Source organism: Pteropus alecto, unplaced genomic scaffold, assembly GCF_000325575.1.
Source record: "Pteropus alecto unplaced genomic scaffold, ASM32557v1 scaffold106, whole genome shotgun sequence".
Classification (NCBI taxonomy): domain Eukaryota; kingdom Metazoa; phylum Chordata; class Mammalia; order Chiroptera; family Pteropodidae; genus Pteropus; species Pteropus alecto.
Genome location: NW_006442103.1, coordinates 18,842,563 through 18,855,316, shown reverse-complemented (window position 1 = coordinate 18,855,316; position 12,754 = coordinate 18,842,563). Strand labels below are relative to the sequence as shown.

Below are 12,754 nucleotides of genomic sequence, written 5' to 3'. Positions count from 1 at the left end.
ATATTTTTAAAATGGAGTTGGTTACTGATGCACCAGCCTACCAACACCTCGGTGTTTCTTCAGTTGCTACCAGTCCTTCCAGTATTTCAGTTTTCCAGAGGAATTTAGTGGTAATCCTTGGTGGCCCCCTCCAGGGGAGTGGGGTTGTTACTGGGGACCCCGCTATGTGTGGCTTTATTGCAGAGATATGAGAAATGACTAGAATAGAAATACTTTAGGATCAAATCAGTGATAGGGAAAATGCCAGAAACCTAGTTCTTAATTTTACTTATATAATCTCTCCAGTAAAACCCGGCTTGCTATTTTGTCTGTGAGTACATGCATGCGTGCTTGTGTGTTGTAGAAAGATTGAGTTTGTGATCACTTGTTTGACATTCTTATCGTGATTCCCTCTTTGATTATGTGGGTATCATTTTCTTTCCAGACTGGGAGCAGTGTGTGAGACCGATATTCCCGTGTTCGGTTCTTGTTCAAGCTGTATATCGAGATCGATTGGCAAGACGCTTTCTGTGTTCAGATTATGTTAATTTATAATGAATAGTGGCCTTGCTTTTGTGTTAACCTTTGTCCTGTAAGTTACTTTTCTTTATCCTAACAGATGGCTTTGTAGTTACAGGCAAGGTTCCTGTCCAAATTTTCATTTTTCCTCTATTCTCTTCATCTGTTTTGTTCAATTTCCTTTTTCCTTTCCTTTCCCTTTCCCTTCCCTTCCCTTTCCTATCCTTTTCTTTCCTTTCCCCCCTCCTCCCTCCCCTGTCCATCCATCCATCCATCTGTCCGTCCGTCTTTCCTTCCTTCCTTCCTTCCTTCCTTCCTTCCTTCCTTCCTTCACTCCTTCCTTCCTTTTTATTTAAATTTTAGCTTAGTTCATTAATTCTGTTTTTAGGTCGGATGATGAGCAGAGCTCTGCGGATAAAGAGAGACTTGCCAGGTAGGAGAACAGTATCTTTTAGCATGATGAAGCAGATGACGCTGCTTTTTCTACCCTTTTTCTTCCTCTGCTCTTTTCTTCCCTTTTTTCTTGTGTTCTTCTTTTCTGTGGCAAGAGGGGACAAGATTCTTTAGAAGTTTGTGTGTAATAGGAATTTCAGCTTCCCCTGTCAGCAAGTGGGTGGTGAGTTGAGAGAACTTTACTTAGGAATTTAAGAAATTGCTATTAGTTTTATAGTTTTCTCTTTTCCTCTTTATCTCAGCACTAAGTTTCACAGAATAAAAAAGCTTTTTGAAACAATGCAGCTGTGCCAGTTCGTGTTGTAGCAGGAAACTACTCTTTTATCAGAAAACTAATCAATATACGTGTGTTTGCATTGAGTTCAAAGGGCCTCAGCATTTACTCCACACCGTTTGAGAAAGCTCACCCATATTTTCTGTGTAGACTCACAGCCTAAATTACTATGTCGTCACAGCAGTTCTGGTGTCGCTTTGGTGATTGAATCTTTTGTGGTTTCCCAGAAAAGTTTCAGCATCCTTGATGTGGCTGTTTGAAAGATCAGCCTTCTGGACTTCGGTGTCAGAAATCTGTCAGATACTAGGAAAATAGGTGCTTTAAGTTTGAGAGTAGAATTTTATGTTTCTCAGACAAAGTAACTGAATATGGGCCTGTATGGTGAGATCTTTTCTCCATTCGGAAAGGAGACTCTTGTCGAGAAGGAAGAAATATTGCAGAAGAAATGTTGTGCCCCCATTTTTATTTTATGGTCTCTGATTTGGGACGACTCAGTACGAGATAGCTCATTGATCCCAACATTTATTTTTACTACTTTCTGCCCTCTTATCTGCCATTACCTCTTTCAACTGGGTCACAAGCTCATTTTGCCACCATTTCAACTCATGCCTCCTACTAAGTGCCTCACTCTCCAGAAAACTGAGCAGCACGTATGGTGGGAGGAGCTTTGCATTCGTTGGGTGCGAAGGCAGCTCTCGGGAAAGTCACTTGATACAACTGCTTGACTTTAGTTTGCTCTTCTCGGGAAGAGGTTTATGTTACATTAGTTGTTTTCTTTTTTCTTTTTGTTTTGACAAAGAATTTTTGTTCAAATAGAATCCTTAAGTGTAATAGAAGTAAAGAAAAGATACAGCAAAGCTGCCCAAGTGAAAGCAGGAACGCAGCCTGTCACTGGTTCTCTCCCCGTGGCAGACGCTGCGAGACTGTTGGCTTTTCAGAAGTCCAACTTGAAAACTAGTGGATTATTTTTAACAATGATATCATTCTATCTTGATTTTGAGGACATCAGTATTAGAGGTGTGGTGTACTTCCCCTGATGAAGTACAGATGTCTGTTTTTAGGCCTTTACGTCCTTCCCCACTCCACCCATACTCTTCAGTTCACTTTGTCCCAAACTGGGGAGCATGTAAGGGACCTCTAGTAGATGGTATCTTAGAGTCGCTTGAGCTCAGTGCACCAGCATTAACTCCACTGAGATAGAGAAGGTACAACTTCGTGCATTACCTGGGACAAAGAAAACGTCAAAATTTTCTAATTCTGTCTTCTAGTGTTGAGAATCAGACGCTTACAACCAACAACATTCTATAGACCAAGGGTGTCTTTACCATCAATTCTTCTATCAACTGTTGAGCAACATACTTGTGTTGGAAAAAATTGGTCATTTTATGTTTTTAGGCTTTAAAAAATTGAATTAGTAAACATGGAGTCAACCAAGCCATGATTATGTTTCAGGAACTTTGTGAATAAAATCAACATCTTTTTAAGACTGTCATTTCTTAAAACATTTTTCGTTCTGAGGGAGTGGTAATTTACATAGAAGGTAAAATTTCCAGGCGATAGAACTGTTCATATCTGCTTGTTCTCTGTCTGCCTCGTTAGTTTCTGTTCCACGCTTGCTCTGCATGAGGAGGTTGGCAAACCTTACTCTAACTTCTGAGACTAAAGCACTCCTAAATCTAAATACCACATTCCTTCAGCAGTTCACTTGGTATCTGTAGCACTCTCCCTGCTCCCAAATGGCCAGATGTGACCTCCTGGATGGGACTTCTCCTTTCTCTGTGCAGGGAAAATCATAGTGAAATTGAACGGCGGCGGCGGAACAAGATGACAGCCTACATCACAGAACTGTCAGACATGGTGCCCACCTGTAGTGCCCTGGCTCGAAAACCAGACAAGCTAACCATCTTACGCATGGCGGTTTCTCACATGAAGTCTTTGCGAGGCACTGGCAACACATCCACTGATGGCACCTACAAGCCATCTTTCCTCACTGATCAGGTCTCTGGGATGTACAGCTCTGAGAATCTAGAATCTGTTGACAGTTTCCATCTTTTTGGAGTAGATGACCGTAATCCTGAAAAGTGGGGGTCGGAGTAGAGCCGAGGCTGTAGATTATTCAAAGGACAAGAAATCGGCTCTGAAGGGAAAAATTCAGACCATAGGAAAGTGAGTTTTGATCCCTGATTATAACGTTTATTAGCATTGGGACAGTGAGAAATAGAGAAGACTTGCGAAAAGCTTATCAGTATTTTAGGACGTCGCTCATGAACGCAGCCTGGAAGATGAAAGAAGAACAGTCAGTGGAGGCACAGGGAGGAGAGATGACTGTGCCCATGTGCCCAGCCATCTTCCTGGGCTTGAGGGGTGCAGGAGGTGGAAGAAATTTTATTTCTTGTTCCCGAAGCAGCTTCCAGTCTTAGTGATAAAAGGAGTCTTAGAGTCGTCAGTGCCTAGAGACGTGCTGTTATCTTTGATGCACTATGAAACGACTAGAGAGGGCAAAATATCTAGCCTTTCAGAAACTCAGTCTGAATACGAATGTGTGAGTGGCAAGATACACGCATAAGTGAAAAATGATAGGAAAATGAATACAGAGAAGAAATGCCTTTAAAAAAGTATGAGTGCTCACTTTGGCACACATATACTAAAAAACACCTAAATGATTTGCATGGGACTAGATATAGTAGGTGTATACCGGAGAGATGGCTAAAGTGAATAGACTGCCCTGGCCTGAGCAAGGATGGTCAGCAGAGATGCCCAAGAGTAAGAAAGCCATGTTCCATGTCCTGTCTTGATTATTAAAAATAGGACATGGTTATTGCAGAAAAATATGGAAAATCCAGGAAGTATAAGGAAGAAAAAAACTGACCTGTGATGCCACTCTTTTAGTCCAAGCATTAGAAAGAAGGAAGGAATACAGTTTGGAAGAAAGCAAAAAGAAGAACTTTTCGAATAGGATGGTCTCAGTGAAAGCACATAGAGCACAGATTTTATATATATGTACATCAAAATTGTTTATCAATTGTTCCAACAACACATATGCAGATATTGATTCAACGATCTCCCGTTATGCACCTGTTGTGGGCTCACCAGGTGCTTTGTGGTATGAGAAATGTAAAGAATGTTGAGAGATTGTCACTGGTGGAAATCGTATTATAAACACAGAATCAGTTCTATGAGATGGGTGCGGTAATAAGTCCTGCAGCAGTGCAAATATGAGAAATAGAGTAGGGGGATAGTGTTGTAAATATTGGGAATAACCTGAGCAAAAGCCTAGTGAAAATGATTGGGTTACACAAAGAAATCAAGTAGTTTTGCGTGCCTACTTGGTAGTAGGAAGGGATGATAATTGGAAGGTAGGCTGGGACCTGATGATGGACTATTTAGGTGTCATAGGATTTAGTTTTTAATTTTAGGCAGTGGAGAGCCATCTAAAAAGTATAGTAGACCTGGAAACATTTTAAGGATGCATTAGAGAGAGAGAAAGCAGGGAGACCACTTCATTAGTCTTGGCATAAGGTGGCTAAGACAGTGACATAGTATTGGGAAATAGAATTGATAAAACTGAGTTATTGCTGAAGTGTAGTTAGATTTTAGGGGCTCAGAGCCTGAGAGGAAGGTGATAACTCTTAAAGGGAATGAACGCTGGACGAGCACGGACGGATTTTTGGAAGGGGAAGTAACGGCAGGTCTGGAGATGCTGAAGTGGAGTTGCTGTCTGGAGCGCCTGTTTGGAGATGTTTAACAGATACTGCTTAAAGCTCAAGGGAAAGGGTCAGGCAGGCATAGAGCAGTGGACTGGGCTCTCCTTTCATAGGAGCGAGGAGTGGACATACTCTCTCAGGGAGAGGGCATGGTGGGAATAGGGAAGAGAACTTAAGATAGAATCTTTGCAATGCCTACAATTAAGACTTGAACAAGGAAAGGGAGCCAGAAGCAGAGAAGGGGCATTTAGAAAGCAAGCAAAAGTTGGAGTGTGGAGTCACAGGGGCTAGGGGAAAATGAAATTCAAAGGATAGAATGGACGACATTGTCAGATTCTGCAGAGATAAAAAAATAACGACTCAGGAAAGGGGACTTAAGTTGACAATTAGCAACCTCCTGGGGAAAAAACCTGAATGCTGTGGTTTAGAGTGAAGACGGCAGTGGGTTGAGAAATGAAAGGTAAAAGGATAGAGCCAGTGATTCTAACATTAGTATGTGATGTTGGCATGAGAGCTGAATTGGGCCAAGTTGAGGGAAGATTTGTATAGAATTGAGAAAGCTTGATCATGTTTATAGGTCTGAGAGGAAAGAGAGAGAAAAATGGGAATATTTGTAGAGGAAGATCCTAAAAAGAGACCAGAGGGGGTGAAATCAAGAGCTCAATCACTGGTAGTACTAAGTCTTTTTATTCCCCTTCTTGAGTCCTGAGATGAAGCAGATGAGGTGGATAGTGACATAGACACATTGAGGAAATACCTGTTGGAAAAATCTATCCTGTCAGCCAAGGTGATTACGTTCAGGGCTCAGAGCTTGGCTGTGGATCAGGCAGGAGCCAGCAGTCGCTTATGGAGAAAATGCTTAGGGCCGGAAGTGTCTTACTTCTTTCCATGAATAATACTTGTTTCTTCAGAGTTCAGTATTAACTTTTTTTTCTCTTCTTTGGTCAGGAACTGAAACACTTGATCTTGGAGGCAGCAGATGGCTTTCTGTTTATTGTCTCGTGTGAGACAGGCCGGGTGGTATATGTCTCTGACTCAGTGACCCCTGTTTTGAACCAGCCACAGTCTGACTGGTTCGGCAGCACACTCTATGACCAGGTGCACCCCGACGACGTAGACAAACTTCGTGAGCAGCTTTCCACCTCGGAAAATGCCCTGACAGGTATGCGACAGGTGGATGTTAAATGACAGGAAGTCCTTCTCTTTTTTCTGAGACAGAAGAAGTGTTTTAGCTCTTAAATTTGTTTATTGGCTCTGGCACAGCTTCTAGAATTTTCTCCTTTAATGAATATAATCAGTTCTTTTTATTCACATGCCGATAAGATACTTTATAGCTTCTCCTCAGAAAATGTTTCGTTAATGACAATGCTCATTAAAAGTTTACTTTAATCTTAATATTAGTGTGAATAAAACAGTAAAGGCCAACCCTACAATAAACTTCTTTTTTTCCATTCTAAAAGAATTAAATATCTCTGTTTTTCTCTCTGCTTTTCTCTCTGCTTGGGTTTGGCTTTGTACTAGGTCCTGTGATAATAGATTTTTTTTTTAGAGGGGAGTAGTTACCAGTCTGTGTATAAGGGTTTTTTTCTGTATCTGTTTTTCTGTCTTGTTTTTGGTTTTGGTCCCCCACCACCCTCCATTTTAATGATATTTAGTCTTTTTGTCAGAGTTTTGCTAAAGGAAAAAAGTCACATCTGCTTCTAAGCAACTCTGGAAAAAATTTTAAAGTGGAAGCAGATCAAAACTGGTAATTAAAATAAAATGCAGGAAAGTCCATCATGATCATATTAATGTTGGTTTTTAGTTTTTCTTCTCACGTTTTAATGAATTTCCTTTTTCTAGTGCTTTTTCCCCAAAGTTCCCATTGGTTTTTATGTAATAAAAATTTTAGTTTCAGATAGATGTTTCTAAAGCACATAAAATTATGTTTTCAAACCAGTGACATTCACTCAGAGTGTGTGTGCTCGTCTGTGTATGCATGTACACATATGTGCGTGCTTGTGTATAAAAAGAAGACCCAGGTTGTAGCCTCGCCTCTTGCTTGTCCACACTGTTTTCCACTCCTGCCCTCCCCTGCACAGGATTATCTCCACTGCTATCTTTGAACATAAGGAGTAAGGTTTATTGGTGGGAATTGAGGTATTTTGGACTTCAAAAAAAAAAATCCATCCCCTTTAGCCTGCCCTGTTATAAACAAGGAGCTTGAAGGGCATGAATAGATGACTTACTTATCTTTGCCTTCAGTATCTTTCCCCCTCTCCCCCATAACCAAGAGTGCACTCCAGACTGCTCTTCACATTCTCCTTCAGGGCGTATCCTTGATCTGAAGACTGGAACGGTGAAAAAGGAAGGCCAGCAGTCCTCCATGAGGATGTGCATGGGCTCAAGGAGATCATTTATTTGCCGTATGAGGTGAGTGTCAAGCTGGAGATGGTGATTTGACATAGGAGGAATTAAGAGCTTAGGGTTTGATTTCTAGTCAGGAGTTAAACTCTTAAATCCAAGTCTCCATTGGATTGAATTTGACTTTCAAGACCCACATGGGTTGTAACACAGAATAAAGTGTTTGATAAGGGAACTAACGTTTACCCAACTCCTCCAGTGCCAGGTGTGACAGGTTCATTGTGTCTGTCATCTTGTTTCCCACAGCTGCCCTGTAGGGTAGAATTCATGGTTACTATTTTACCAATTAAAAAACAGACTCAAAGAAACTTCTCAGGATTACATAGGTATTGTCTGATACAGGATTTTATTTTAATCCATAGTAGTCAGGCTCCAAAACCAATATTTTTTCCCAGTGCATCACGAGACAGCATCCATGTACTCAGACCATTTCTGCATATTTTTGTGGTAGAAATTTGGATTTTCTTATGTCTTTCTTAGTATTTAGTGTTTATAAATTATATACCATACATTTTAGGATTCTGAAAAAAAGATGGTGGTATTTTTCACGTAGATAGAAGAGGTAGCTCTTGAAATCACATAATAAGTTCAGGCTGTATAATGGAAACTGACTACATTGTACTGAAATGATGCTTATTAGAAGGGGTGAGTAGGATGTTAGAAAAGTTTCCTAGGAGAGGTGCAAAATGGAATTGTGGCTCTGGGTTAGAGTAGCTTCTGGGTTTGCTTCTTACTATCTTCTGAGATCGTGAGCATATTAAATGACTATTTTGTGTTTTGATTTCATCATCTAATAATGTTGAGTTATATTAATATCAACTTAATGTTGTTACGAGGATTAGTCGGATAAATATACGTTAAGATGCTTAGACTAGTGCATGGCACATATTAAGTTCTATGTAAGTTTTATCTGTTCTTATTAATTTAAAGAAACGAGAGGAAAGTAGAGAAGATGGGAGAAAGCGTCCCAATATGTGGTGGCTGATGGAAACACACAGGCAGGAGCAAGATAAATAATAAGATGTATCAAATAGATTGGGTTGTGAAATAGAATTGGCAAACCACAACTCTTTTTTTGTAAATAAAACTTTATTGGAACATAGCCGTGCCGTTTGTTTACGTATTGTCTATGGCTGCTTTCATGCTATAATGGCAGAGTTGACTAGTTGCAGCCGATTGTATGACCCACAAAGCTGAAAATATTTACTGTCTGGTCCTTTAGAGATAAATCATACTGACCCCTGCTGTAGAGAGTCTGCACATGAAGAGCATTGGCACATTTCAACTTCAAATTCTAGAAGTTACAAGTTTTAGAAATTCCAAATCTTTTTTCTTTATCCTTCCTCGTTAGGTATATTGTTACCAATTTTCTGTGTCTAGTTATATCTAGAGCCTGTTATTTGGCTGTTTAAAGAATGGAAAATTCTTTGCTAGTGCAGCTTAATTGCTTTTAATCTTTCTGTTCATTGTAACAGGTGTGGCAGTAGCTCTGTGGACCCAGTCTCCATGAATAGGCTGAGCTTCGTGAGGAACAGATGCAGGTGAGATCCTAAGCAGGGGAAAAGCAAGGGATGGCCAAGCACAGAAAGAGAGCATCACTTCTTCAGCTGCTTGCTACAGTACTTCCTTCAGCAGCCCTCACCCTCATCCCTCGCTCCCCAGTTACTTTTTCCTGGCCGTATGTTCCTGAACTTCCAAAGCTGCTTTTGCTTACCCTGTTTAAAGAAGTTGCCATACCGCTTTCCTCCCGCTGTAGTACCTTGAAGATGCTTTACTTTGGCAAGGGTCAAAATATGATGTTGGCTTTTGGGTGGGAAAGATCCAAGTACAGTCATCCTGTGTTCTAAACAACCAAGAACCTAAAGTTAAAGGTTCTGAGCCAGCAGTGCCTCGTATGTGTTACTGGGGAGGGTGCTCTCCTCACATCTGTAATTCTTCTAGGAATGGACTTGGCTCTGTGAAGGATGGGGAGCCTCACTTCGTGGTGGTCCACTGCACAGGCTACATCAAAGCCTGGCCCCCAGCAGGTAGGAAAGTCGGATTGTGGTTTCTCTGTTGGTGCAGCAGGATCCTCAGCATCCAAGAAAGTGAACTAACACTTATCATGTGTACCTGGTATATGAAATGTACTTTGACATAAACTGTAAGAGAATAGGAAAGAAAAGTAGACCCCTTCCTTCCCTCACGGAGCTTATATTTCAGTTGAAGAGATGGATTACTCAGACTTGAAAATGACTCAGTGTTGGCTGTGTCACAGATTGTAGTTTCTAAACATGCAAATTCATAATAAGGTATACTGAATACCAGTGTTCTAAGTATTTGAGTGTAAGAGACAGTTGGAATTGAATACAGTTAACATGGAAAGCTTTCTAAAGTGGGAGCCGGACTTTGGGGAACAGGGGGAGATGGCTTGATTGTAGCGACTTGTTAAGGGGCTCTTCTCTGCAAAGGCCTCAGGTCAGGATCTGAGCAGATTAGCTTTACTAGAACTCGAGGTTGAACAGGGCATGTGAGAAAGGTGGTCAGGGCGGAGAGATCAGCTTTTTAAACTGGCTCGTTAGAATTTCCAAACCTTAGCAATGTCATTACTCCCAGCTAGGTGAATACGATTTGGAAGTAGGTGCTGTAGGGAGACAGAAACTGAGAGAACAGAGAGGCAGCGTGGTGTATTTTGGTAAGAGATTAAACTTTGGATTTGGAACAATGTAGATTTGATTCTGGCATTATTATTTCCTAATGGTATAACCTTGGGTAAGTTGCTTGACCTTTATAAAAAAACTTTCAGTTTCTTTCTTCTAATTTGGAGATAAAATATCCCATGTAGCATTATGACGATGTATAGATTTAATGTAAGAAAAGCTCCCAGCCCAGGGCCTGGCATATGGTAGGCACCCAGTAAATGGTAGCTAAATGTAAATTTTAAGAAGTAATGGCATTGGAACTTTTTAGCTTATATACTGTATAAATCATACAGTTGAGGTATACATGGTCTTTCATACTTCTGTATAGTTCTCAAAGAAATACTATTTTTCTTGGTAAAAAGAATGTAACTGCAGAGTAGAGAGAAAATGCAACCTTCTTCCATTTCCACATAAAACATTAAAACTGGCTTCTCTCTTTTCCAAAGGACATAAATAACTATTGGTGTTTGGTTTAATTTCATTTTCAGTTGTTTGCTTACTTTAAAAATCACAAGTTGGGCAAGACATCTGTTCTTTGCCTATGATACAGTCACAGAATGAATGTGTTTGGTTTGGCATAGTTTTTTAGAATACTTTGGGTGGGACCTGTACTCTGTAGTTTATTACAATTAATATGGGTAAAATATATGAATTTATATATAGAAATATATAAATACTTAAAACATCTGGCGTAGATGGTATATTCTATGTAGTTTTTACCTTTATTTTTTTAAAAAAATTATAGTTGACATACAATATTATATTAGTTTCGGGTATACAAAACAGTGATAAAACATTTATATACCTTACAAAGTGATCGCCATGATAAGTCTAGTAACCGTGTCGCTGTCAGAATTATTACAATATTATTGACTGTGTTTCCTATGCTGCACAATACATCCCCGTGACTGTTTTATAACTGGGAGTTTGTACTTCTTAATCCCCTTCACCTTTTTGCCCATCCTCCTAACCCCCTCCCTTCTGGTGGTCATCAGTTTGTTCTCTATTATCTACGAGTACCTGTATTCTTATCTTTCATCACTCTTTATTGTTTTATACCTAGTCTCTTCATATGTACATGTATTTTAAATCTTTACCTGTCTGACTTTTGAAGGCAGTTGAGTTTGAGATCTCTCTGAAATCTTTTAACTTCACCTTCTTGAAGGTGTCTCCCTCCCAGACGATGACCCAGAGGCCGGCCAGGGGAGCAAGTTTTGCCTAGTGGCCATCGGCAGACTGCAGGCAAGCATGAATATTTTACATCTATATGATCCCTTTTCATTGAGAAGAAATGTCCAACAGGACTTGTCCATGTTATTTTTCTCTCTGAATACGAACGAAGAATTCTATAAAATTCCAAGTATTTAGAGGAATATGGCATTCATAGTTAACGTTATTTCTCTTTGATTTAGCAGAGACTGAAGAGGATGAGAGAGGAAGGGGATCTTCTCCCCTTATCTTTTACATACTTAGCTTTGCAATGCCGAATTTTCTATTTCCAACTAATTTCTTTTGCTCTAAGAGAAGAGAGATTTGTTTCATTTTATCATCACATGACTATAGAGAAGTGGAATTATTTCGATTCGTCTCATAAAATAGATAAGCTTGATTACTTGAGACTATAATTTTCCAATCTGAATAATGAACACAGCCTAGCTAAATGAAAGTAGGTGGGTTTGGGGTTGAATGAATTTTTATCTTTCTTTACAAAGTTGGTGAGGAGTACATGTGTGGGAGTGGAGTTGGTATTAACGCCCTCTCTGTTTGTGATTGTCATTTTTTCCATCCTGGATGAGATGTGAAAGTTTTGAGATTCCTAAAACTGGGAGCCTCATATCTATGTAAAGGGACCATGAGGGGGTGGGAGCTACATCTGTAAAGGATGGAGTCATTTTATCTCATTTTCGTCTCCCTACTTTTAGGTAACTAGTTCTCCCAACTGCTCAGACATGAGTAATGTTTGCCAACCAACAGAGTTCATCTCTCGACACAACACTGAGGGACTCTTCACTTTCGTGGATCACCGCTGTGTGGCTACTGTTGGCTACCAACCACAGGTGAGGGGCTAGAGGCGTTACCCCATTGACACTTATGCCTCATGTTTCCCCTTGGCTGTGTTAAGATTACTCGATCATGTAGTTGAGAGATAGCCAAACATGTCAGCCCCAGCTCAGAAAGAGATGATCTCTTTTATCATCAGATCTAGAAAAATATGGTTTGTGAAACCAGGTGGGAGCAGCAGGTATGAATATGTATTTGTTTTTTTGTTACTGATATTAATACTAGATAATAATGATGCAGAAGTGCTCATTTTAATTAGTTACAATGCTATGGCCACCTTCTGATAATTCATGTAATCACCTCAAGTTCTAGTAAAGCCATTCTGCTCAAATCCTGAATTAAAGCTTTTGCACAGTAACCCACAAGTTATCATTTTATTTAGATTTCTTATTCAGCAGACCAGGTCACTATACCTGGGTCAAGAAATAAGTCATTATGTAAACATTCAAAACTATAGTGGCCAGAAGGGTGTTCTGGCTGTGGTTGTGGGAGGAGGTTGGTGAAAAAAAAAAGACCTTGAAAAAGAACAACAAATTTGGAGGATTTACACTACCTGTTATAAAGGTGTCGTTAAGACAGTGTGGTGTTGGTATAAGGATAAGTTCGTAGATCAGTAGACCGGAGTAGAGTCTATTCTCACACTTATGGTCAACTGATTTTCAACAAAGATCAAGACTGTT

The 12,754-nt window shown here is 40.0% G+C and overlaps 1 protein-coding gene across 3 annotated transcripts in view; it reads left to right on the top strand.

The window, feature by feature from the left end:
* ARNT (aryl hydrocarbon receptor nuclear translocator) overlaps positions 1-12,754 on the top strand; it is a 48,368-nt gene that overhangs the window by 25,287 nt on the left and 10,327 nt on the right. For 2 of the 3 annotated variants that reach the window (XM_006919750.3, XM_025052322.1), the window contains 8 exons: positions 887-931; positions 3,010-3,223; positions 5,878-6,091; positions 7,239-7,341; positions 8,808-8,873; positions 9,274-9,359; positions 11,179-11,255; positions 11,936-12,070. In XM_006919750.3, coding sequence (XP_006919812.1) covers positions 887-931; positions 3,010-3,223; positions 5,878-6,091; positions 7,239-7,341; positions 8,808-8,873; positions 9,274-9,359; positions 11,179-11,255; positions 11,936-12,070 — 940 coding nt within the window. The remainder of the gene's footprint in view (positions 1-886; positions 932-3,009; positions 3,224-5,877; positions 6,092-7,238; positions 7,342-8,807; positions 8,874-9,273; positions 9,360-11,178; positions 11,256-11,935; positions 12,071-12,754) is intronic. The other variant, XM_015595582.2, reaches the window with a different exon arrangement.